The sequence below is a fragment of the Fringilla coelebs genome (genome assembly GCF_963513975.1).
Source record: "Fringilla coelebs genome assembly, chromosome: Z".
Classification (NCBI taxonomy): Eukaryota; Metazoa; Chordata; class Aves; order Passeriformes; family Fringillidae; genus Fringilla; species Fringilla coelebs.
This window is the reverse complement of record NC_140031.1, coordinates 14,591,839-14,619,251: the sequence shown is the minus strand read 5'-3', so window position 1 is coordinate 14,619,251 and position 27,413 is coordinate 14,591,839. Positions and strand designations below refer to the sequence as shown.

The 27,413-nt window shown below is 36.9% G+C and overlaps 1 protein-coding gene across 3 annotated transcripts; it reads left to right on the top strand.

Annotated features, from left to right (window-relative positions):
• The first annotated feature begins 36 nt into the window (after positions 1-36).
• PAIP1 (poly(A) binding protein interacting protein 1) lies at positions 37-27,145 on the top strand. Of its 3 annotated transcripts, none has more exons than XM_084225015.1 (12): positions 37-170; positions 1,550-1,667; positions 4,926-5,107; positions 10,538-10,726; positions 14,057-14,169; positions 17,288-17,399; positions 18,986-19,111; positions 21,071-21,177; positions 23,158-23,275; positions 23,410-23,464; positions 24,083-24,176; positions 25,782-27,145. In XM_084225015.1, exons 2-12 carry the CDS (start codon positions 1,637-1,639, stop codon positions 25,873-25,875), a joined length of 1,221 nt encoding a protein of 406 aa, XP_084081141.1. In that variant the 5' UTR covers positions 37-170; positions 1,550-1,636; the 3' UTR covers positions 25,876-27,145. The 3 variants fall into 3 exon arrangements, with proteins under 3 accessions (XP_084081141.1, XP_084081142.1, XP_084081143.1); XM_084225016.1 differs by having other exon boundaries at positions 139-267; XM_084225017.1 differs by lacking the exons at positions 37-170; positions 1,550-1,667 and adding an exon at positions 3,326-3,563.
• The last annotated feature ends 268 nt before the right edge of the window (positions 27,146-27,413 follow it).

Here is a 27,413-nt window from a genome sequence, read left to right as displayed (position 1 = left end):
AACCCGGAAGGACTGAGCGGCACGCGGGGGTCGGGCGGCCGCGTCACGCGGCGTCTGAGGGGCGGCGGCGCGGGGCTGCTGCGGTCCTGGCCGAGCCCGCGGCGCCGGCGGCGGCAGAGCGGGATAACTGTGCCCAGCCGCCCGTGGCTGGCCGCGGCGGGGAGACGAAGGTCGGGGCTGGCGAGGAGACGTGCTGAAACGCGCGTGTTGGACGTGGGGCTATTGTTACTTCTTAAAATGCGTGATAAAGCAGCGAGTGTCGGAGCGGTAGGCGCAGTACGGGAACAGAATATGGGGAGCTGGATCAACTTTCGGCATTAGGAGGAATGTCTTCGCAGAAAGGGTGATTTGATGTTGGGATGGGCTGCCCGGAGAGGTCGTGCAGTCGCCGTCCCTGAGGGCTTAAGGAAAGGCTGGACGTGGCACTCAGTGCCGTAGTGTGATTGTCGTGGTGATGTTCCGTCATAGGCTGGACTCGATGATCTCAGCGGTCTTTTCCAACTTAATCGATTCCGTGCTCCTGTGATTCTATAGCTGTTGAAATAATACATGGCTGGATGAAGAGCACACGGGATTGGAGAGACAGTTCCGGAGGACAGCCAGCCACACTGCCCATTGCCTCCATACATTGTCTTCACACAGTCCTGCATATGTTGTGTTACTTCACACGATCTGTGGGTTCCGTGTATGAGGCGTATTTTGGTTTGTTTTTTGATCGTTTTTTTTTTTTTTTAATTTACTGAAGTCTGTGTAGCTGCTCATGCAAACTCCATGTGCTGGAGATGACACAGCTTCCAGACTTGTAAATGGTGACTTAGCAAGTAAAGTTAAGCTCTGAAAACATGAGTTACCATGAAAATAATTAATAGGATTCTCTACTACTAAATATTCATTACTTTTGTGATTTTAAATAAGCTTGTGTGAAATCTGTAGAGCTTTAGAGCTACAGATTATGCCTGTGGTTTATGTTTTGGACTCAATAACCATTGACTCCAACAACATGCCTCATCAGTATGGTAGCAATTGGAATAATTCCAGTTATTAACAATAAGTTACACTTCAAAAGCTAGAACCAGCCCTCTCTTTTTTTTTCTAATAGGAAATTCATTATCAGCATTAAAAAAAAAATAGAGCGTGTAAAAATTTCTGTGTTCTGAATAGTGACAAGGTTACGGTGTGTGACTGCTTGGCACCAGGCACTGAAGGTGTGTGTGGATTTCGTTCTAAGCTAAGTTTTGGATTATAGGTAAGACATTTAGGACAAAGCAGGTATCTCCTAGTGGCTGCCTAGAAGTGTTCATAATTGTATTTGGTGAAAGTTTTAATCCAGTCATTGGGTGGTTAGGTTAGGTCTGTCTAGTTTAGTGATCTCAGGGGTTCTGCTGTGTAGCCTCAGAGGCTTGAAGTAATTCACAGGACTTCAGCTACTCAAGCCAAAACCTTCTAAGCATAATGTTAAGCAGTCTAAAGGGGTGTACTGTTGTAGGCAGTATTTGGGGCTTGTTATTTTGGAATTAATTACCTGATTATTTTTCTTAATTTGTTTTAGGTGTCTACACTAGGGAGAGGAAATTGGGTTCCCAACCAAACTCGACTGTGTTCATGCAAACTTAAGTAGAGAATCTGTAAGAAAATTATGGATTTGGGATCACATTCCACTTTAAATGGTAAGCAGTTTACAAACGGTTATTAAATTAATATGACATAAAATGTCTGCTAAGTGAAAAGAATTCACATTTATGTCCAAAGGTCAAAACTTGTCTTGTCTTGCTAACCTGAAAGATTGGCATATTCAAAATTGGCATATTCTCCATCAGGATATAATGATGGAGAGTTTAATTTTTCTTCACATTTATGTAAGCTTTTCATTCTCCTCCTGGTAAGGCAAAGGCTACAGATGTGGACAGAGGTCACGATATAGACATTAAAACTGGAGCTGATAACACAAGAACACTGAATATTTTTAATGAAGAAATTTAGTAGCTAATTTGTGATCTTAAAGAATTGGTAATGCTGCTTAAATTAGTTTTGACAATGGTTTACACAAGTGAAGCATTATAAAGTTTTTTAAAGACTCATTCAAAACATCCTGCATCGGCTCACATCCAGTCACAGAGTATAGATTTATTAGTTTACCATTCTATACTTCCGGAAGGGTTGCCTAGGAACAGTTTCCCCATGAGCCTCATTAATTTTAACTTCTGACACCTTTAATGTCTGGCCACCTTTTTATCTTTGCAAAAATCAGTCCAATTCATGCCTTGCGGAGCTAACAAATATATTATACCCTGCCCCTCACCTGTTAATGATTGAAAGTTGAAATATGTAATAATAAACCCAATAAGAATCCGACTTCTAAAGGCACCATTTTACAATCCAATTGTATTTTTTAAAATACAAGACAGCACTATTGTAATTTTTTAAAATAATGTTTCATACATACTTGCCTATTTTTTTCACCCCTTCATGAGTGGTAAACTGAGCAGGACCCAATGCCACAATCTTTTGATTTTTTTTGTGGCAGGGACAAGTGGCAAGGACAGCACAGACCAGACTGTTCAGTTAGGCAAAATATAAACTTCCCCAGCGGGATCAGCTGAGGTGTGTTTGTGGCACACCAGATTATACTTGCCCTCCTCATCTCGAAAGCTGAGTGTGATACAGAATTTGCAAAACAATGAGAGCAAGACTTTGGAGTGAAATTGAAGAAGAGTAGATTAATTAAATTGTAAATGGACACGTGAGTTGAACTGTTCCCAGTTTATGTGATAATATTAGGAAAAATGCATTACATGAACCATGTTCTTCAGTTGGTTCCTATTGATGTGGAAGGTGTTTGTTAAACATTAAATCAGAAGAGCATTTGTTATCACATCATGCGTAAATTATAAATGAAAATATATTTTTCTGAACAAATAGTTTTATTAAGTAGCCCTAACCCTAAAATAATATGGTCATGTTGGAGGTTTAACTTTATGGGGTTGAATTTAGAATTTCGCCTGTAGCTTTTCCTTCCCCCTCTGTGTAAACATCTGCCTATGCACAGCATGGCGTGATGCATCTGTGGCTGCAGATCTCCTGTTACAGCTGAAGCCTTGGCCCTGCCACGGTCACCTCGCCCCGCTCGTTACCGTGGAGATGCAGTAGCAGGGAATTGCGGTGCCTTTGGAAACGCTGTTTCCAGGCTGCCGCGGGCTCGGGGCGGACGCGGCCATCGCGACGCTGCGCGGGGGTGAAACCGAAAGTGCGGGGCCGGGGCGGGCCCGCGCTACGCCCGCCCCCCGCCGCCCTCCCTCCCCGCTCCGCTCGGCTCCGCTCCTCCCTCCCATGAGCCCCCGAGCCGCCCGGCCTCAGCATGTCGGAGAGTTTCGACCGAGCGCCGGGTGCCGGCCGGGGCCGCGGGTGCGGCGCGCCGGAGAGTGGCGACGGGGCCCGGTCCGCGGGCAGCGCGTCCCGCGGCTCGGGCTCGGCCGAGGAGCAGCAGCACCAGCCGGGCGGCCTCTTCCCGCAGCAGGAACCATTGCGGCCTCCGAAGACGGCTCCCCTGGGCACCGGGGTGGCAGGTAGGGGCTGCTCTCCCCGCTCTTTCTTTTCGCGGGGCACCTGCGCAGCTCCCCGCCCGCCGCAGGGGCACCGGCAGCCGCCCTCGGGAGCGTGGTCCTGTTCCCGAGTGTGCGATGCGTGCTCCGCGCTGAGGCCGGGTCAGCGTGGTGAGCCCTGGGGGCCGGCGGACACCTGGGTGACTAGGGAGGGGTAAGAGGAAGAAAACCAAGGTGCAGTCAGCTCACCACCTGCTCACCGATGCCCAAGCCTGTCCCTCAGCAACAACTGACAACTTCTGGCCATCTCCACCCCAGTTTATATACTGAACGTCACATTCTGTGGTATGGATTATCCCTTTGGCCAGTTCGGGTCAGCTGTCCAGTCTTTGCTGCCTCCCTACTTTTTGTGCATCTGCTCACCATCAGAGCACGGGAAACCCATGTTATCTACTCTTTCCTCATACTGAATCCTAAACATAGTGCTGTACTAGCTAGCAAGAAGAAAATTAACTCTATCCCAGCTGAAACCAGCATATACTGGGTTATGAACCTGGACCAGGTAAAGCTGCTTGCAATACTCTCTGTCCTTTCCCCCCTTTTGTGCCCCCACATCTGAGTGCACTTTTTATCCATCTGTTAATCTGACTGCAGATGGTCTCAGCCTTCCCCCACTGAAGAATTCCAGCCTATTTGCAAAAAAATAAACCCAACCCAACAGTAACACAAAGCAATGTTTGTTGGTCAGCTTTTTTAGGTAGGTATCAGGTTCTGTTTTCAATAAAGTTATGAGCTAGTCTGTAAAGAGAGGTTTGGAAAACAGTGTTTTCAAAACACTTCAGTTGGATGTTGTGGCAAATGGTATAAGAACAAGAATAGCCAAGTGTCCTTGAGCATTTTGTTGAAAATAAGTGTTGGTCAAAATCAGTGATGTCTGTCATTTATTGACCTTCCAAATGTATCTTGTATTTGTATCTAAAATCAATGAAGAATCACAGGATAATCAAATGTACTATAAGCAGATTTACTAGTTGCATAGGTTAACTCTTAGACAGTGTGTTTACATGGAAAATAAGTTTTTTTTCCCTTCTCCAATTTTTTTTGTTCACCTGCACAAGAGCACTCTTTACTTTCTGTCATGTGGGAAGACATGTGGAGTGTGCTTAAATGAATATCCATACCTAAGAATAAACAATAAAACCTATGTATTAAAAGTAAGCCTATGTGAGAAGTGTATTTATATAAGAGGAAGGAAGTATATTTATAGTTAAACCATACTTTAAGTAAATATATATGTATGTATGTATGTATATTCTGTGTTTACTCTGTGTGAATACATACTAATTTAGTGATTTCTAAGACAAGCTGTTAACAAAAATTTTTCAGAACACCTGCAAAAGACGGGAATTCCATCTGGATCTCAAGATAAAGTTTCAGTTCTTGATTCTGGACCAGAAATGGCTGAACCTCAGTTAGCTGTGGATCCTGTAGCAGCGTCAAACTTGTCTCCTAAAGCACCTGAATTTTATCCATCAGGGTACAACCAGAACTTCAGTCAGAATTTTACAGTGAGTGTTTTAACTTCATTCTTTAATATGTGCCAATTTACTTGTATTCAAATTAATAATGTTTTCTTGAAATCTTTTATGTCAGGTAATTTCAATTCTGTATTTGCTAAAGTGATTGCAAAAATTCTGATTATAATTTCCAGAGTTGCAGCCAGGATGTTAAGTGATATTGGGTGAATATTATGATGTACACGAGGCCTCTGCTGTGGAATATTTTGCCAAAGCTTACTGCAGATAACCATATTCCTTTTTGACTTAAACAGGTTTTGTTTGCAGTCAACATGAGAGTAAGCTGGTTTTTTTTTTTTTTTGGTGACTACCTCTGTTGTAGTTACATCTGTACTGCATTTTAAATGGATGCGTTGCTTCACCCTTATGCAGAATTCACAGGGAGAGAAAGCTTGAACTTTAGCTTTTCTGAGCACAGGCTTTGCCTTTCCTGAATTTCCTGTGTCACAGGTACCATTCATCATGACTGCCTAAGCTAGTGTGTAGCATCATGTGTCATCAGTGGTGTTGTATCACCAAAGGGCAAAAAAAGTGTTAAGGCTCATTCCTACCAGTTACCTACCAACACACCTAGTAAGAAATGTATTTCCAGCCAGACTCAGATCAATTTGTAGATGCATGTAATAAAAGCTGGTACTTCTATTTTCTACTCCATTGTCTTCTGTGTTACTGCTTTAGTAACTCTACTCTGGGGAAGATCTCCTGTGAATTCTTGGTACATCCTTTTATTATGCAAACAGCCAGACTCCGGTACTATATCTAAACAGGTGGGAACTTTTACAAATACAATCAAGTGATTTAAAAAAAAAGAGGGATACTGAATCAAATTGATTTTTAACAACTAGTAGAAAAATATCTCATTTGAATGCTGAATATGGTGGTTTGGTGTTTTGAAATCTTTTTCTCATCAGTAAAATTGACGTTACCTTAGTGTTACCTGCTTTGCCTGTTTACTGAATGCAATTACTGTCCTGTATAATAAACCCCACAGCCAATATACAACTGTTAACAATGCCAGTGTGAAGGTGTTTTGGTGACTTGATAATCTAGGAGAAAAAATAACTGCTTTGCCCCAGCATTGGTTACATGTTTTCTATAAATAAAGTGTTTCAGTTTCAAGACAAAGAAAAAACCCCAACAACCTTTCCAATAGCATACATAGTGCACTCTTAGAACTGCAAAGTTTCAATGCCAACAATGTAGCTTTTCAGCTATTTTGCAAAAACACACATGCATGTGGGAGTTCCTGGTTGCTATGTTGTTGGAATATGCTATGAATATGACTCATCTATTAATAAAACTACCTCTGAAAACGTTTGCAAAACATGTTGCAGAGACTTTAATTAGAATATGATACACATAAAGCAGTGGTATTTTTCTTTCATTCTTCACTATTAGAAAATCTGGGTTTTTTTCTAGTTTAGTGACTGAAGGAATTTTATAAACTGGGCTCACTTGTCATAAAAGTAAAAAAATCTAGCACATTTTACAGTTATACTGATTTTGACCATGAGTTTTAAAATTTGAATCAAAACAAAGTTTTGAGAAATTTCTTTTTTTTACTTAAAATTAGTATTTTATTAGCTTCCATTTGCAAAGATCCCTCAATTTTTAGATCTGAAATATTGTATTTCTCTCATAAAATACACAGTTGTTTTGCAATAGCAAAAAAAAATTATTATTTTAAAAATAGTGTTGATTTCTTGTTTGATTGTGCACCATTATAATTACTGTGTCTGTCCATGTAACACTTGCTATTAGGTCAGTTAATTTCCTGTCTTTCCAGTTTTGATGCTCAAAACTATCAATTACCTGTGAAGATGGTTTAAAGGATACAGCTTACAAGGTTTTCTAGAATTTTCAGAAAAACTTTACCAAGACATTGAAGAAAGGCCTCCGTGGAATTCTGTTTGCATACAGAGTCCAACCCATGGAAATTGTAGATGTCTGCAGCAGAACTAGTGACTAGATAGGTTTGAATTGCCAGTAGGAAACACCAGATTTGTTCCTTGGAATGGCTGTATGATAATAATATGGCTGTCACTCCATCAGATGGGCATAATGATGTTCTTACTTCATTGCTTTAGGAGAGAGATTTTTGTTATTTCAGGGTTCCACAATCCTTCCACTCCATCAGATGGGCATAATGATGTTCTTACTTCATTGCTTTAGGAGAGAGATTTTTGTTATTTCAGGGTTCCACAATCCTTCCCTCCTGCTTTTTTCTTTTTTAACTTCAATAATTTCCATCAGAAGACCAAGCATGAGAGTGCCACTTAGCCTCATACAGCATGAATAGGTGGTTTTGTATATGCAGCAGTCTTTTTGTAGTTGGGTTTGCAATAACTTTATTGGAAACTTGTTGAGTTCATTTAACTGAAAGGAAAAAAGCTTGTTCCTAGTACATCTGAAGAAAAATAAGTTATTAGTGACTAAGTTGACAAGTGGAAATATTAATTTACTAGATAAAGGAAAGCAGCAATGAGTACATATAAAGAAACTGAGTAAGAGCAGATTTGTCTCATAAATCTTTGCTATAGCCTTTCTGTTTTATCTTTATGTATATCAGAGGAGTTCTAGTACCTATTTAGCCTTCTACTCTTCTGTATATAAACTCATGAACTGACACATAATAAAAGAGAGGCAAATTTATAATCTTTTCATCAGCTATTCTTTTGTTGTCAATAATCCAGGATCCCGTCCTATAGCTATCAAAGATTAGAGAAAGAAATTGGAGTGCTGGCTTAATGGAGTAATTATTGAAATTAACAGAAAATTTCTAGACTACTTTTGTGGCTTTAAATTATAACTTTGTAGTGATGTGTAATCTTACAGGCTTCTGTTAGCCAATTCCTCTTGAAAAATGATCAAGAGCCATTTGCTTTGTTTTCCTTGGGCTGATACATTGTGTGGTTCTACATTTATGTTAAATTTTAAAATCTGACAATGAGACACACAAGTACTTTATGTCTAGAAGCTATTGGGCTAAATTTAGTTTGTTTTTAAAATATAAATTATAAATAATTTTACCTAAGTTCTATATTTCTGAATTTCTGAAGTACTCATTTTTCTCTCCCATTTGTTCAGTTCCCTAGCATAGTTACTGAAACGTATACTTCTTTGAAGTTGCATATTTAGTACAGGTGGATTAATATGGTACATAGTTTAGTTCTCTGTGTTTGGCCTCTTAATTACAAACTGAAAATAAGAGTATACAACAGAGACACCAGCATACAAAATGGTACTGGGATTCCTTGCAACGCAAGGATGTTCTCCAAGACTGGATTCTTGCCAAGTGAGTGTGAGAGGAAGATACCTTCCTCTCTGCTGGAGGAGGATCTTGTAACAATCTGACTGTCAGAAGGAGCACCTTCTTTTACTAGATACAGCAATTGCAAGCTCTGCAGCCTGGCTGGAGAGTTTTCAGACAGGTTGTTTGGAGAGATGCTAGTTCAGCTGTATGTAATGAAGCTGCAGTAGCTGCACAGTAATGTAATAGTTCTGTGAAGCAAACTAGTTTTAGATTTATTCTACAGAACTCCTGCTGGGCTGTTTGACATTGGCATATGAATGTTGACTTTCTTTAGTGAAGAAGACTATGTAGCAAGTCATACATAGGCCTGTTAGCCTTTACTTTTTGGATTTTTAAGCTCCAAGCCATTAGAATAATAGAAAACTTCAGGTGAGAAAGGACCTCTGAAGGGCCTGTGGTCCAGTTCTCAGGTTGTCAAAGGTTATGTAGTAATAATTTGCCTTTATTTCCAGAAACCCCCTTTTTTCTTTTTTTTTTTTCTTTTTTCTTTTTTCTTTTTTTTTTCTTTTTTTTTCCTTTTTTTTTCTTTTTTTTCTTTTTTTTTTCTTTTTTTTCTTTTTTTTTTTTATTACTGGTTGCCAACGTTACGTTATTTAGCCTTTAGTGTTATTAACTGGCATATCTTCTAGTTAAATATATTTTACACTGATACACTGATGTATATCCCGCCTCATTAACTTATGACATGTCTGAATGATATTGGAAAGTCTGCTTTTTTTACCCATACATTCTTCATAAGTCATGAAATTAATATCAGGATTTGATTTTTAACAATGTGTATCTTGTCTTTCTCATAGCTCATACCCAGCTAGAAATTTTTCACAGATCCATATTGCTTCTCAGTAGAGGAGAGATAGGCATTTAGAAGACAAAGTAAGGAAAAATCCCTCTTAAGGGAGTAGAAGGGGAGGGGGACAATATAGTTATAACCTTTGTCGATAAATTTATGTACACTTTATATACACTTTCTTTATATTTAAGTAAAGAAAAAGTGCTTTATCATTTTAGCTCAGCTTTACCATAGATACCCTTAAAGCATTTTTAAATGGCAGGACAGTTGAGAATTCTGATTTTCTTTACATTACTCTTATGTCTTGAATGACTTGTAAGTCATTTTTTTAGAAATGCCACTTCAGGCTCGTTCTTCCATTTCAGAAAGATGTGAGGTGATTTACACAACTTTTTGTGTAGTTGGACTATGTTATTACTAGTGACATCGCAAAGTATGCTGCTTTCTTTGCTATTCTCTTCATATACCTGCATTGTAATCATCTGGAACAGTGTTGACTTTAGATAGTCTCACATAGATTCATTTCTGAATGGACAAAAATTTTGTTTCATTGGTGAGAGGATAAATATCAATAAAGTGATACTGGGTTGTCCCTCCTCTGTTTTGAGAGCAGTTGTGTTTACTGTCTTGTCTGGTTTTAAACCTCAGTAGCTGTAAATTAATGCAATTCAATTTGAATAGTTTCATTTCATGCCTTGTAATCTTTCATCTTTTGCCAAGAGATACAAATACTCTGACTTTAAAATAGCAAGTTTTTTGATTATACTTCTTACATGGGAACAGTACTATGTATTTATTGTATTTCTTTAATTACTCTCCCTTCTGCATATTTTTGGAGCACTGTACACACTACCTAAGCCCAAAATACTTTGTTTAAAATTTTCCATTTATTTTTCCTCCTATGGTTCATAAATCCACAGTACAGCACTAGGAATGGGTGTTGAGCCTCAGTTTGGTGGTTCTACCCTTAGCAGATAAACTTACTTGGTTTGTTAGTTAATCTTGTAACCAACTTGGGAAACTTATTTCTTTTTAGTCCATTTTTAATGTATTTTACTGGGAGACCCTAATGTCTGTAAAAATACTTTGCCTGGTTCTTAAGGTGATTGTACTACAAGAGGCTTCTGTAGTCTACACTCCAGGAGGTGTTGGTGATCTATGCTCTCTAAAAATGTTGAAGTAAACTGTGTAACAAAGATCTCTATCAAGTGTACAGAGACTCAAAACTCAGGCCTGTATGGTTATTTCTGGAGACAGAAGGTGTAACAATTCTTGAAGGTTGCTTTTAAGTAGTTGGCATATTCTTTCACTTCTGCAGGATTCTTCCTTTGAAGATAGATGCGACGGCTATCTGACTCTGGCAGAATATGTACAAGACTTCCTAAATCACCTCACAGAGCAGCCAGGTTGTTTTGAAACGGAAATAGAACAGTTTGCTGAAACACTGAATGGCTGGGTTATTGCAGATGAAGCTTTACAAGAACTTGTTGAACTCATCTATCAGCAGGTAATGTATTACAAGATGGACATTATGCCTCTGTTACCCAGTGTCCAAGATAGGCATTCCGGTATTTTTTACATAATTGTATCAATGTAGTAATTTCATGATTGATATTTTTTTCCCTTTAGACAGAAATATATAGGGAAGGATTTTGCTCAGTAAATTGAAATGGTAGCTGAGATTTCAGATGCCTAAATTGTATACATTTTCCCAGTTTACTGTTTCCTTTGTTCTGTGTTTGTATCTCCTGGGTAACATACTACTGTTGAAATTATGCTACTTAATTAAAGGAAGTTGTAGTTTAATTTTTGTTAGTAAAGATTGAAGAAACTTATACAATATTGTGCACTTTTATTCTCTTGTGCAAAAAAAATTCTTCATAATCCTAAGACACTTTTAATTCCTAGGTATTTAAAAAAATCATATCTACTTTACACACCATCTTTTGGGAAATACCTCGTTACTGCCAGGCTTTTTCTTCATTTGAAATATACCTATTTCAAAACAGCATAATTGGAGGAAAGGAAAACTCCTGTGAGAGTAACTAGGTCCAGTCCCATTGATGGCCATGGAAATGAGGACAGAGACCTTGAGCTGAACTCTGCACTAATTGGGGGAGCCATTGGAAAGAACAGCTTAATATGTGTTGCTTACCAAATGAGCTGCTGTTACTGTCTTTTGGGCTCGATGCTGAAAAGGAAGCCATGCTTCTGGCTTGCTCTTCATTATTTGTTGTTACCCAGCAAACCTTTCATAGGTTTGTTGCTTATAAGTTCTACCTTGAATAAAAGTAAGATAGCAGACTTTTACCTAAGTGAAGATACCTGCAGAATATTTTAATCTGGTATATGTAGAAGTGGAATGACTGGTTGGTCATTGTACAGAACTGCAGAGTCTCAGGTTTCTCATTATTATACAGAATTAATGCAAATTTGAGACCAGTTTAGTTAGACATGATGATCACCTGTGCTCCATGTGGCAGTATCATTTTCCCATACTTTATGTGAACCCATGGAGGATAGTTTATTGGAACGGAAAAAAGAAGCTTATGCTATTTTTAACTTCCTGTATTTGAAATACACTGTCTTGCATTTAATAGAAGCCTTTAATGTTGCCTCTTCCTCTCTGCCCCCCTTAAAAGCAAGTTCAGCATTAGGGTTTACTGTGACTTCTCAACACAGAAGTTCAATGTTAGTCTGAAAAATTTACATGAAAAAGTTACGTGAAAATAAAGCTTAATGCTGAAAAGCTATGCTAGTATCCAAAAGCATCTTATTTTAGATATCTTATGTAAGCATAGTATAGTGTCTAAGCAAAGCCAACTATACTTATTCTTCTTTGTTGAGCAAAGGCTCAAGCATTTGTCTCCTGTTTTTTCAAAAAACAATTAAAATGGCTGTAACTTTTAAGCGTCTGCTTCAGTGATACAAATTTCACCCAACTAAGCAGACTTACATATGCTAGGTTTGTAAAGGAAATATACTGAAATAAAATAAACTCATATCGTGTCTTCCCATCACTTCTGTGTAAGGTATCTTAGCCTGTCTATAAATAGTAATTATATACTTAGGTTCTTCTTTATGTCTGAACAGAGTGAAGTGACAGTTCTTTTGTCTTCCAAAAGTTGGACGCTGAATTCATAGTTTAAGAACCTTTACTGTTATCCACTTAATGCAGTGGATTGTTCCTATTAGAGCAACTACAGTTTCTCAAGATATGTGTTCGTAGATTAGCCTTCATGCTTTGATTGTGACTTTTTTGAATTGGAGATAAAGTGGTATTACCAGCAATAATTGTTCCAACAATATGATTTTGCAATGTTATGATTGATTATTAGGAAGATATAGGGTGGAATTTTTTTTTGTCTGTGTGTGCTATGCCAGATCATAATACCTAAAATTTAGTTTTTTTCAATGTTTGGTGCAACCACAAGTACAGACCAACTAATAAGGAAGATAATGTTTAAAAAATACAGATGAGATTTGAAGAATTTGTGTATGTGTTTGGATGTTAAAGTTTTTATTTGCTGGGGGTTTGTTGGGTTGGGTTATTTTTGGTTAGGAAAAGTATTAAAAAGGCTCACTTTATAAAAAAGGGGTACCTCTTCTAGTCAGAGCAACTAATTGAACCATAGCATCAAAGTCTTTTTAGGTAGTTCACATGCCCCTTACTGGAAAGTGAATTCCATTTGTATATCTTAATTACTTAAACTTGTATCTTCCAAAGACACTTAATTTTTTTTCCAGCAGCTCTATGCACATAGAAGAATTAGGTCTTTTTCTCTACCTGTAAGAGGTAGCTAGGTAATAATTGCGTTAGCAAGACTTTTTTTTTCAAACATGTTGGAACAGCTCAAACATATCTGTAGCACTGATAGATCATCAAAATGTAAAAAAAATATTCAAAGATTATAACACCAAAGGAAAAGTTTACTTATTGCTTAGTATCCTCATTTTCTTTTGGGCAGAGCAGGTGAAATTATTTGCAACAGAACCTCTTTTCACTGAAACTGCATCTGAGAAATAATCTGAAATTCAGGTGTTCTTAGAGAAGGCTTGAAAATGAGTGAACAAAATAAATTTCCACCTCTTTAAAGTTTGAATTATCAGATTAAACCAGAAGATTTTTTACATAATATCATTCCTACGACCTTTTTTTAGTTAACAAAGGTGTAGATGTTCAGCAGTAGCAGGACTTGTTTTAGCAAAAAGGATACATTGAGAGCTGTTACTTGTAATGGTCTAGTCTTACTCTCTGATTCAGCAGTTTGCAATTCTGCAGATTGTTGGAGGATGTATGGGAGAAAGTGCTTCTCTTTACTTGCCATGTTCTTACGCTCTTTCCTTGGGTATTAACCATGGCAAAAAGAGATTATGGAATAAATAGCTTATAGACTGAAAGAAGACAACTTTTTATGATGTTGTTTGAATGTATTCCATGTTCCTTGAGAGAGTATGTGTTCTTGAAAAAGTGTCTTAATGTCCACTGTTGATTTTTTTGTATAAGCCATCTGTAAGTGACTTTGAGACATTCTTCAGTTGTAGGTCACAGGGCAGAAGTAGAGTTACATGAAGACATGTGGCATAATGGTGGTTGTTTTCTTAGAGCCATAGAATTACAGTATAATGAACTTTTAAGTTCTGCTGAAGTGCATATATCAACATGCTGAAGCAATACAAAAGTGAACATGACAAATAATAATTATTAATCATTAATTTCATGCTTATGAGTGGTCTGATCAACATTAAGCATGGATTTCAAAAAAGCTTTTAAGAATATTTTCTGATAGCCTAATCATTACTTTTATAATTTTTTTTTCCATTTTTATTTTGGAAGGCCACATCGGTCCCAAATTTTTCATACATGGGAGCACGGTTGTGTAACTATCTATCTCACCACTTAACCATTAGTCCACAAAGTGGGAACTTCCGACAGTTGCTGCTTCAAAGGTCAGTATCAGTCAGTTTAAGCCTTGTTCTCTTCAGTTACATCTTTCTGGTTTGTGTTAACTCTTTCTGTTGCATACAAAGAGATACTTGTTTAAAATAGTACAGAATGAGTAGTATTGAAAAACAGGTACATGCTGAGTACTGAACGCATGCATCTTAAAATATTTTAGTATTTTTAAACATAAAAATAGGACTCCATTTGAAATTCTGTGAGATCTTTTGAACTGAGTATATTAGACTGACTCCCAAAATAGTGCAAATTGGAAAGTTAATCTACTTTAAAAGTGTACTTAATGCACATATAGATACTGTCCTTGGCCTTTGATTCTTGCCAGTACTTACTTAATTGTGTTGTTTTAATTAGTCCTTTTGTTTTTTGCCTGGAATTACTGTGTAAATTTTATTCACTGATGGGCTAACTGACTTTGTATCTATGAAGTAGTTGTATAAAATCCAGAAGGATAAATTTATTCTGTTTGTTACTGCAGATTCCTGGAGACTGCAGCTTAATAATGATTGTACTTTGTAGTTGACACAATTGCAACATTTTAAAATTGTTATATATCTTCTCAAATATTACTGCATGACATTTGAAGGAGAACTGTCTTGGACACTTCAGAATTCTTTAGAAATTTGCCTTTTGTTTTTTGTTTAAAGACATCTGGCTTTCTAAGCTTCAGGTTTGCCTCTTATTTGAAAAGTTTTTACTTAGTCCAGCAAAAGTGTGATAAACTTTTACTGCAGTGCATTCCAACAGTCTTTTATCATGAGTGGAATGTTGTGGTTTAACCTGGCAGGTAGCTAAACAGCTTGCAGCCCCTCACTCACTTGCCCCCCCCTCCCAATGAGATAGGCAAGAGATTTGGGGGCAGAAAAAATAATATTTCTGGGTTGAGATAAAGATATTTTATTAGGACAGAAAAGGATGTGAATATTATAACAGTGATAAAAGAATTAGCATATACAAAACAAGAGACACACCATGCAATTGCTCACCACCCACAATGCCCAGACGGTTCCTGAGCAGCAGCCTCCAGGCAGCTTTCTCCCTGGTTTATATGCTGAGCATGAGGCACATGGGATGGAATATCTGTGTGGTCAGCATGGGGTCAGTGGTGTCTCCCCTCATCTTCACCTCAGCCTTCTCGCTGGTGGGCTGGGGTGAGAAGCAGGAGAGTCCGTGGTGTAGTGCAAACACTGTGAAGCAAAAGCTAAAACTAGGGCACGCAGAAGCTAAAAACACTCATTTTTCTTTTATTTGTTGTTGTTCTCTCTTTTTTTTATTGTTGTTGTTTGTTTGTTTTGTTTTGTTTTTTCCTTCAAAGTCATTGCTTATAAATTTTTTTTAACTGTGTGTTACTTGAACATGAAAGGAAATCCCTGTTAATGTTGCATTTTCTGGTTCATGGTTTTGAAGCAAACCCAATGGATATCATTAATGGTAGCACCCTGAAGCTATTAATTTAAAGTTGCTGATGTTTCTCTTGCTAATATGGATGAAATTGGGAGCGGGGAGGGTGTGGGCAAATAAACAAGCTAATAATGTGACCACAAAGAGGTCATCTTCTGTTTCTCAACAAAGTTTCTACTTGAAACTTTGTATTTCAATTCTTAAGATTTTTCAGTTTCTCCACTTTTTCTCAATCTACTACACAATCATTAAGAATCCATCAAAATTTGTCTGGGTTTCCTTTTATCTCAAATATTTTTTAATATTTTTTTGTACTGTTATGTAAACTTGTGTATTTTTAGAACAGTTACTAAATACTAGAAAAATTACTTCACAGCCCATAGTATGTTAATCCTATTTTTGTATTTGTATTTAAATTGGAGAGTCATAGAATTATTGGGTTGAAAGAGACTTTAAAAATCATCTAGTTCCAAACCCCTCTGCCATGGGCAGGGAACCTTCTGCTAGACCAGGTTGCTCAGAGCCCTATACAGTCTGGCTTTAAACACAGGGATGGGGCATCCACAGCTTCTCTGGGAATCTGTCTCAGTGCCTCACCACATTCACAGTAAAAAATTTCTTCCTAACATCTGTTCTAAACGTGTCCTCTGTTAGTTTGAATCCATTTCCCTCTGTCCTGCCACTACATGCCCATGTGAAAAGTCCTTCTGCCCTCTTTGGGGCCCCTCTTAGGTACTGGAAAGTGCTACAAGCAGTCCCAGCTCTCTCAGCCTGTGCACACAGGAGAGGTGCTCAGGGCCTGTGATCAGCTTAGTGGCCTCCTCTGGTCTCATTCAATATGTCTGTGTCCTCCCTGTTCAGAGGAGACCAGCTCTGGATGCAGTGTTCCAGGTGGGTCTCACCGGAGCAGAGAGCAGAGGGTCAGAATCCCCTCCCTCCCCTGCTGCCCACGGGGCTCTGGGTGCAGGATGCAATTGGCTTTCTCATCTTCAAGTATGCATTGATCTTCTCATCACCCCAAGTCCTTCTTGGCAGGACTGTTTCCAACTACTTCCCTGGCTAAGGTCTTCTTAATGCTTGGGATTGCCCTGACCCCTGTGCAGAACCTTACACTTCGCCTCATTGAACGTCATGACTTGCACAAGGCCATCTCTCAAGCCTGTCAGGGTCCCTCTTGTGTGCCATGCCTTCGCTCTAGAGTGTCACTTAACAGCGCTCAGCTGGGTGTCATGAATTATGTATCACTGTCACTTAACATGGCAAGATAAAGAATTAATCAAATAAGTGTAACGGCATCTAAGACAACGTGGCACGCACCCTGAAGAGGTGAAGGTGTCTACTGCATTTCTTTGGGCATTGGCTGCCTGTGTTATTGTTGCATATCCTGGACACATATTCAGTTGTAAAACTTGTGTAACTGTATTCATTTCTACATGTTGCAAGTTGTTCCATTTAATTTTGCTGCATCAGATATCTCCGTGCTTGTAGACCTAATCATGTAATCATATGTGTTTCTGTAAAAGAATGCAATTCCACTGTTTCTTTGTGAAAGCCTCTCATTCCCTTCACAGATCAGACATCCCAGCATTCAGCATGTTTAAACAGTTTTCATGCAGTTCATAAGTTCTCAGCATTCCTTTAAATGAGTAGCGTGTTATATATGTTGGAACGACTACAAATGGTGTAATTGTGCTTTAATTTTTACAGGTGTCGAACGGAGTATGAAAACAGAGATGAAGCTACCAAAGGGGATGAGACTACTAGAAAACAATTTCATGCCTTTGTGCTGTTCTTAGCTGAACTTTATCTTAACTTAGAGGTAAGAAGAAAGTCGGCTGTCACACGGTTCTTCATATATTTTTTGGTGTGTGTAGGTAAGCACTGAAGTGGACTATAATTTGAGGTGTTTTTCTAAAGGCAGAGGACAGTTAAGTAAAAGGACTTTAGAACAGTTTCATTATAATGCATATGTTCAAGAAACATATAAACAAAAAAGGACAAGATCCTTAGAAGAGAAATCTAAGTGAAAATGAAAGTGTAAGAATTTGTGGGAAGAGCCAACCACAAACATCTTTGAAATGAAGCTTTTATTTTCTTTTACTGGCAAACCCCCTAGATGGCTATACTTAGCCAACATATTAAATGTTATTAAATGCCTAGCAGAAGCAGATCAGGATCAAAAACATGTAATTCAGTATTCAGGTGCTAATAAGAAGTGTTAACAAATCCTTGAGGCAGATGTGAAAATCCTCAAAATGAGGAAAAAAAAATGCAGACTTTTAAAGGTATTTCTTCTGATGGTTGTGTCATTGGTGCATGCATGAAGTATGCAATATTGTATTTAGCAACTTCATGCATCTGTGATATGTTCAAAAATGTGTATAATTTTTTTTATTTTTATACCTGTACATTCACCAGGTCACCAGGTTCACTTTCTGCTGTAGCGTAGTTAAAAATACACATATAACTTGATTGTTTCAGTGGTTTGATTTAAGCAAACACTATAAAAATGTTCTGCTGACACAAGGAAGATCCTTCTCTAACTCTTCTATTTCTGGATCATAAATGGTCCTTGAAATCTACTTTTCACTTGCTAGAAGAAAAAAATGAAGATTTTTCAAAGACTTTGGAACAGGAGAAGTTGTCCATTTGTGGCATATACCATATTCCTTGGAGTATACAGTTTGGTTTTAAACCATTTTCTGTAATTTTTTAATTATGTAAAGACTGCTTTCTAGAACTAAGCTACCACTGCTGTAGAGAATATGTAATGCAGTAGGAAAAGAGTGTGAGGTTCTGGGAATTTGGTAATTTTTGAACCATTAGGCAGGCATTTGATAGCTTTTCTTAGCAATTTGTTAGCAGAGAAACAAAATTCTAGACATGTATTGTTATGCCAGAATTGCAAGGAGATTACTCAGAGTAATTTTTCCACTGACACTGAGCTGTGTGGTGCAGTCAATGTGCTGGCAGGAAGGGATGCTGCCCAGAGGGACCAAGACAGGCTTGGGAGGTGGGACCATGCAAACAAGGTCAAGTGCAAGGTACTTGTCTGGGCCAGGCACAAATACAGGCTGGATGGAGAATCAGTCAGGAGGAGCTCTGCTGAGAAGGGTTTTGGGTGTTGGTAGATGAGGACCTCAGCATAACATGCATCAGAAGATGTATGGTCAGCAGACTGAGGTAGGTGATGATTTACTTGATGTTTAATGTCCCTTCCAACCCAAATCATTCTATGATTCCATGAAAGTCTGTGTTCTAAAATGGTTACAGTATTTGGCATATAGATGTCAACTATGTTGAAAACAAACCAAATGATACAGCATTAAAGAGAGAAAATGTGCCCAAATTAATTTCTAAAACTAAAGTATTTTTAATATTGGATGGGTTTTATATATTTTGCAGATTAAAGGAACAAAGGGACAGGTTACACGGGCAGAAATTCTTCAAGAAGGCCTTCGGGAATTACTGAATGCACTCTTCTCTAATCCTGTGGACAGTAATTTGATATGTGCAGTGAAACTGCTGAAGGTGAGACAGTAGTTTAAAAAAAAATCAGTTTTTTTAAACTGCCTAGCTTTAACATAGGAAATAGTAGGGTAAATTGCAAATGAGAAAGTATTTATAGGGGTTTATGCATTATAACATTAGCAGAGTAAACTACTTGTTTTGTTTTCCTTAGTAGCATTAGGAAATTGAGCCAGTAAAAAAAGTAACAAGATGCTCTAAAAATAAATTCAAGGCCATTTGTGTACAAATGAGCAATAGAACTGAAGTTGAGGTGCCAATGAATAAATGCTTCCTCTAGATGTCATTTTGCTGCTTCTGGTGTAGGAGAAAACTGTAACCAGTCTGATTGAATTGTGATGTCTTAGATATACTCTGTGTTCTGAAGGACCCTTAGCCATTGGGGTCCATCACTTTTTGTGGCAAAAGGTTCTTAAAATCTCTTCCTTCATTCTGTGCTGTCTATGTCATTACTATTGTAGAAATACATAGATTTCTCTTTCATGTGGAAAATAAACCTCTTTGTTCACTACCCACACCTTTTCTTGTAAAATGGTTAGGAGAAACTCTTATCTTCACTAGGTATCATTATACTTGTAGTTGGGAAAACAGTTTAAATTAGGAGTGAAGGTTAAATGCTAGACAGTGTTTTCCTGAAGATTTTTAATTGGCTTGGTTTTTTTTATCATTCTTTACCCTTCCTCAAACTCTACTGCTTCTCAGCCTGTTCTATCTTGAATTTTGTTTCTGATATCTTCTTTTGATACCATAAACATAGAGTAGGGAAGAAAAATTTTTGTAATTTAAAACCTTCCTTTGATGTTTGGATGTTTCAGAGGTTGCTTCACAGCAAGTGAGAGATTGTGCTCAGTGAGCACATTCACTCCTGTGGTCAGTTCTTATGTTGGCAGTGCTTCCCTGAGGCACGGCCCATTGAAGAACCTTTTTAAGTAGCAGTACACAAATCAGGAAGCTTTACAGTGCAGTAAAGAAGAAAAAAAGAAGAAAACCAGTCATCTAAATTGTTTTATGACACATTGCTATATCTAAAAGGTGTTACAGAACAGAGACTGTTTTTTCATGCAAGTGTTTTCTGATGTTTTATAGTAACTGTTTGTTGTGCAATATATTTATTTTTAATTAATCTTGATGCTATTACCTAATTATCCAGGATTAAGGTGAGTCCACTGTGGAGTACTACAAATGCCAAGCAAATGCTGACCAATATACTTGCTTTTCTCTTGGGATTTTATCCTTTGTATCATCAAGCACCATTCCAAGCATTTTTGATCATGTAGTATTTATGCTGAGATTGCTGTTAGTGGCAGACTAATTCTTTTTGTGATTTAACTCCTCCTGTGCAATTACTGGGTAATGAAGTACCTATTCTTGTAGTAAAAAGCTTTCATCCACAGCTGCTCTAGAGTGACTCCTGCTAAAGCTTTCCTGACAGCAGCTTTAGCCTCGTACACTTTAATATATAAAAGTTCAGGCTGGCTTCTTCAGATAATTCTGGTCTACTTTATATATACCCAGAAGAAATTCTCTGGCATATGTGATGCTGGCCAAGTTGACTGAACTGTTTCTAAAGCTCAATAAAGTATTTCCTGTTGTCATGTAAACTGGTGAAATCAGCTGCGAAAATAAGATTTAAAGGAAATATATGATGGTAGTATGTACTTAAATCAAGTAAGATCTGAGCAATGTCACTAAAGACTTGTTTTGAAATCATATTTCAAGACTGAAACAAGTGGCTGTGAACTTCTAGGTAACATAAATATTGGACACGGAGCTCCTATACTGTCTGTAGTTTAAAATAAACAGACCTTTATGAGGTCTGTTAATCTGTTAGCAAAGAGATACGGGCAGCTGGGAGTGTCAGCCACTGGGTAGTCCAACTGTCGTGAATTGTTACAGAATCTCTTGACTGTTTATTAAGGATTTCTAATTTTCTTTAAAAAAATACTAATCCCTTGTCTTTAGTTGACAGGTTCTGTTTTAGAAGATGCCTGGAAAGAAAAAGGAAAGAATGATATGGAGGAAATGATTCAGAGAATTGAAAATGTTGTGTTGGATGCAAACTGTAGCAGGTGAGAAGATAAGTTTATGTGCAATGTTTTGTTTATATGAAAAAGAACACCTTGAAAAATCTTCAACTCTAATGAACAGGTCCAAAAAAGTATCTTTGAAACTTATATTTATGAAAATCAATGTGATGTGTAGGTCATTTTCCATGTAATAAAAAAGAAAATATGTTTTTCAGTTGAAGGGTAATGTGGCTTTTTTGGCAGTTGGGTTGATTTTGTTTTGGAGTGGATTTTTTGTATTTTAGTTTTTAAGAGAGATTCAAGTTCCACTGTTCAGTTGGGTTTTTTTAACCTATTAGGCCTCAGTATCTTCAATAAGTCCTTTAGGCTCTTAAAGCAAGTTTATACAAAGAGAAAACAGGGGCAATATCTCATAGTTTGTACTTTCAATTTTGAATTGAACAGGCTTAAATAAATACTAACAGTACTAAATATGTAGCAGTATTAAATACATATAAATTACTATAAAAATAAAGGTAAAATGAAATATACTTTGTGGTTAGATTTTTGTTTGTTTTTTTTTTTCTGGGGAGCATTCCTTTTTGGCAAGGTCTTAGCTTTAATCTGGAAAAAAAATGAGTGGTTGGCTAATGTATTAATAATATATTAGTGACTGACTAATGATGAAATTGTCATAAAACCACCTGTGTGCATGAGGTTATCTGATTTTGCTGTGCTTCATCCTCAGCTTCTTGTAAACTCAGTAAAAACATGTAGAAGGCTCAGACACTGATCTCTTGCCATATGGAGGGAGGCCAAGAGTGGCTCATAACATCTGTGGGTTGTAATTGAGCTGCCCACAAGGAGGATGAGGAAATTTTGCATCAGGAACCAAAATAGATGTCACAAACTGAGGCTTCAAAAATGTAGAACAACAAACAAATTTTGATGCCTTTTCGCTGGTCCTAAAATCATGAGCTAGTTGCAGTTAGGTGATAAAAAGGGGTTATCTTACAAGGATTTTTAGGTGCTCAAATCACTGGGTGGAAAAGAGCTGAAGATGCACACCCAGCATAATGTGTATATAATATCTATGTATGTTTAGCAAATTAGCATAACTGACAGGGATCCCCAAGTAGGGGTGAGTTAATTCCCCCCCAGCGCAACCCTTTTCTGAATTCCCTTCCCCCTCAGATAGGAACTAAACTTTGTTTACAAAAATGTGTCTGGGAGAGCTGGTTTCAGCCTTGGCTTCCCAGAGAATCTAACCTTGAACCACCAGCTTGGAGCTGCTGAGGAATTTCTTCTGGCTTTCTGTCTAATAGAGTAGATAAAGTGCTAGCTGCAAAAACTAATAGGCTATGGAGTTATTAGCTGTAAAGAATATAGAGAATACGTGTTAAGAATATAGAAAATATATAAAAGAAAAAAAGGCAAAAATCAATTTGGCATCAATTTCAGCTGGGAAAATAACTGATTTTTAAAAATGTATTCTTTAATAATACTCTTCTCCATAGACTACTTAAAAGAAGGAATTTTCTCTTCTTTTAGGGATGAAATGGGTGTAATGTACTGGGGGCATTACTCTTTTGACTACAACATTTCATTATGATGAAGAAGAAGACTAAAATTAGGAGCATAGAATAGATAACTAAAATAAAATTTGAAGATCATCTTCCTTTTTTTTCCCCAGTATTATCGTTTTATCAAAAAGGATTGTGTTCTTCCACTTGTAATGCAAGGTGGGATATCTCAGTATAAACTGCAGCAAAAAAATTTCCTTTTTCATATCAGCACCTTACTTAACAGCCGTGGAAGTGAAGACGATGAATATCTCATATTGGCATTATGACACATTAAGTGTCTAGACTTGGAGTTGTAAAATTGAATTCAAAATTATCTACACAATGGACCAAATTTTATCCTTCTTGAACTTTTTTTTTTTTTGAAAGGTTTAACTATCTTGTATTTGCACAGTAAGAGAAGGCACATTTCTTGCTTGGCACAAAACATTCTAACTTTTGTAGTGCTTCTCTGTTTCAGAGATGTGAAACACATGCTTCTGAAACTAGTAGAACTGCGATCTAGTAACTGGGGTAGAGTTCATGGAACAACTCCACATGCAGAAGCTACCCCTGAAAATGACCCAAACTATTTTATGGTAAGAATATATGGACGTTTCAGTTCCTTAATTTCATGTGAATTTGGTTTAATTAATAGACAGTTGCATTACTCAAAACTGCAAACCTCTTTCTCTCTGAATACATATAACTTTCTGGATGACTTTATTTTTAGAATGAACCAACATTTTACACTTCTGATGGCGTTCCTTTCACTGCAGCAGACCCAGGTATGGCACAAGTTTAGCTTACCTGTCTTCTCAATCTTCTTTAAAAAGTTGTAATTAAGTTTATGGCCTGTTGAAGAACATAAAATATTATTCTTCAAGAATCTAAAACCTATGAAACATAAAAGACAAAATTCTGCCTGAATTCCTGGTTTGGTAGAGCAAAGGATTTATTTTGCATTAAAGAAGGTAGGTGTTTGAAATGGAGAATGTGCATTTGAGTTCATATAGGTCAGAAGAACTTGTTCAGTAATCCACAGCATCTGACCTTTCCAGAAAGCCAGAAATATTCAAGTCTTCTTTTGTTTTTCCATTGTTAGTATGGAAAAATCAAATCAAAATCCTTGGTTTCCTTGGTATCTGTAATCTGAGCACAACATGGCACAACATCATTTGAGGTAAAGACATCTGTTACAACATTTACAGTTCTATGGGAAATTAGGCATCATTCCTGAACATCCATTCATGCCCTGAGAAAACATTGCAGAAGGATCTTTTCCTGTTAATATGTTTCCTGCCTTTTATGATTTCATTAACCTGCCAATTTTCAAACTTTGTATATTTCTGTTAATTTAGCAGAGTAGTCTTATATATTACTCAGTCTCATTTTTACTTTGCCAGATTATCAAGAAAAATACCAAGAGCTGCTTGAAAGAGAGGATTTGTTTCCATATTATGAAGAAAATGGAGCAGATCTGTCAGGACCTGGAGAGCTGTATGTTTTGTTTTTTAGTGATGTATTTGTTTAATAATATTTATTTTTACTGTGATGCTGTGATAGTTCAGACTTAGGATTCCAATGTTGACAAAAATGAAACTAAATAATGTAATTGTTACTTAGTTCTACAGTGGATATATTTGTTCAGGTTTAAATTGGTTTTTAATCACACAAGTTGGAAACCTATTTCATGTTTATTTTACTGAGTATGGTAATTACATTTCAGATGTAATTCAGATGTTTATGCACATGTGCAAACAAACCTCTGCACTTAAGAAAAAAATTGCAAGCAAAATGAAGCACCAAGCCTTCAAGCGTTTGTAGAGAAGCAACCTAAATTTGTTTTACTGATGTACATGAACATCCCACAAGAGATGTTTACCGAATTTCCAGTGTCTTTGAAAAGGAGAAAGTGCTAACTTTCTCTCTTCAGCCTAAGGACTATTCCCTTCAATTAGAAGGCTAGTCAGTATTCCTGTAGAGCAAGAAAAGCAACCTAATAGCAAAAGAGGGAGCAATAGTTGAGAATATAGCCTGACGTTTTGGCACCAGTGTATACAAAAGAAATATGGTCTAAAGTAAATTGCTCTGAGCTTTTTGCTCACAAAAGAGGACTTTCAGACCATGATTTGACTCACAAGAACATTTTCAGTGTTGTTTTTATTGTGATAAGAGTGCAGGCCTGGATCACTATTTTTTTAGTACATTAGAAAACTTTCAGTATGTACCTAGCTGAGGGGAGTGTCAAGAACTTTGGAAGATATCAGAAATCAACAAGCTCATATGAAGGGAAAAAAAAGACTCATGTGAACCTCTGCTTAGAAGAAAAATGCAAATTGAACGCAGACATCCTTTAAAAAACACAGCAAATCCTAAGAGTGACATGTGGAACACTGAGTCAACCTTCAGGCACAGTGACTGTAACCTTCTTTGTTGAAGGCTTAAGAAAAGCTTAGACAAATGTCTCTGATTCTCTGTCAGCTATTTCTCATGATGTCAGGGAGGAGGGTTCTATGTGAGGCCTCTTTCTTCTGTGGGCTACACTTCTACAAGAACGAAGGAACAAATAAATATGTAGACTGCTTCCTCAATGCACATAATTTTGAAGCAAAAAAACCTTTTCTTACGTATTTTCTATGTCCTTCTTTTACATATCAACAAACAGGGTTTCTATATTAATGTATTCTGTCTTTGAACTAGGATGTTAACCAATCAAAATTACACTAATATGTTTTTAATTATGGTTTTTTTGTAATTGGATCAGTACAGATGCATTAATAAATTTTGGGAAGCATGGATTGCATGATTGCATTTTCTATCATCTTGGAAACTACTTCTGTCTTTTAAACTGGGCAGCAAAAGATGATCTAAAAAGGTGGCAAACACTGTAGGTATTTGAACATATCTGTGCTGCTTTGAGGTTTCTGTTTTCCTAGCACTCACTATCTTTTCCTTTTCATTCCCTTCAGGAAAATTTCATAAATAACAGTCATTTATAAAGCTTTGTTTATTCTTGACATCTACACAAATTCTAAAAATCTGTTGGCTCTGAAAATCTGTATGTAAAGGTGTTAACCTTTAGTAATTTTTTTTCCTCCTCAGGTATTTTGATGAGATTGATGATGAGATGGATCCAGAAATTGAAGAAGCATATGAAAAATTCTGTCTAGAATCAGAACATAACAGAAAACAGTGAGATGTTATATATTAATGTTAGTTTATTTAACCACTTTAGATATGGTTAGAGTGAAGGGGGACACAAAACATTTGTACCAAAATGAGAAACTTGAGTTTCTCCAAGTACTAAAGTTACACAATTTCCATTTTGTTTAACAGAATCTGCCAAAAAATGTAAACTTATGCCCTGTAACTTAAAATGTTGTGTATATATCATAGTTTATTTTGTGAAAAATGTTTTTTGAACAATGTTTTGGCTGCAATAAAAATTATTTAAAAGTTATAATTGAAATTAAAATTTAATGGGGAACCGTCCCATAAAACTTCCCTTGAGGAAGAAAGGGAAAGAATAATGATCTGAATTCGCTTGCTTGTTTGCTTTAGTATATATTGGGATTTGCTCATCCTATTTACCATATACAATATATCTTGCATTTACTTCCTCCACTTCCCCCTCCAAGAAGAGTATGATCCAAATAAGAAAAAAAAAATTTCTGTATATCACAATCATGAAAAGTGGCTTGTGAAAGTTTTGTGTATGAGTTTTTGTTTTGTTCATTTCCTTTTTCTTCTTCTTTTGAAACACACATGGGTGAGGTCTGGAATTTTCTCTTTTCCTGGAATAAATATGTTACATGTTGATATGTGAAAAAGCAAGCAGTATTTTGGAAGTGAGGTGCTTTCAAGATCTTTGGTTCAGATACGCTTATTTTCAAATCTACAAGGAAAAGCTATTCTGTAATTTGTTGTGTTCTTCAAGGCAATAGTAATACAGTTATGTTCTAAACCATGCTTCTCAAGAGTATGTGCAGTGCTTTTTTTCTTTTGCTTTTTTTTTCTAGTAATGTATCTAACATGTCTAACCTTTCCCAACCCCTGTAACTTTCTTTTATTCTTCTAATTTTATGTAGTTTGATTTAATTTTGTAGTTGGAGTAAATTCATATATTTCATAAATGTTAACATTCTGAAGCCAACTGCTCCTTTTTTGACTCCATATAATCATGTTAGTTTTCCTAGGATACTCCATTGTTGTTGTTGCCGAACTCAGTTGAACTGTTTCCTGTTACCTGTTGCTGGTTAGACTTGATTAGAAATTGTTACCAAAACCAAACACAAGTATTTCCCAACAGTTAGCTACTCTAAAGGACACACATTGTAAATATGCATGTAAATAACTCTGATAATATTTCACTGTTATTTGTTTGGTTAAATAAGTTGTGCATCTGCTAGTAGAGTAAGCAGTGGCTGTTTTCTGGATGTTTATTTAACATACTTATTTAGGTTGGAGTTTTGGAAAATAAAATTTAAGTAGCTTTATTTCCTTTGGTATAATATCACTACCTTGTGTTCTTGCTTTAAAACAAACAATATTTTATCTTCTTCTATCTCTCCTTCACTGAGCACTCCTTTCTCTTCTTCAAAGTACACAATTGCAGAGTCGATTATCTTTTGATTCTTGCTGGAAAAACAAAACCTATCAAAATGCATAAAGATTGTATTATAATAGACTCATAAAGATTGTATTAGCATTCCAAAGTCTTTAGACTAAAATTCA

Bases quoted from the DNA above. Each gene is read 5' to 3' on its own strand.
- PAIP1 (XM_084225017.1), top strand. From the start codon at position 3,356: ATGTCGGAGAGTTTCGACCGAGCGCCGGGTGCCGGCCGGGGCCGCGGG. The intron at 5,108-10,537 runs GTGAGTGTTTTA...TCACTTCTGCAG, and splicing joins ACTTCAGTCAGAATTTTACA to GATTCTTCCTTTGAAGATAG. The intron at 23,276-23,409 runs GTAAGAATATAT...CTTTATTTTTAG, and splicing joins ATGACCCAAACTATTTTATG to AATGAACCAACATTTTACAC.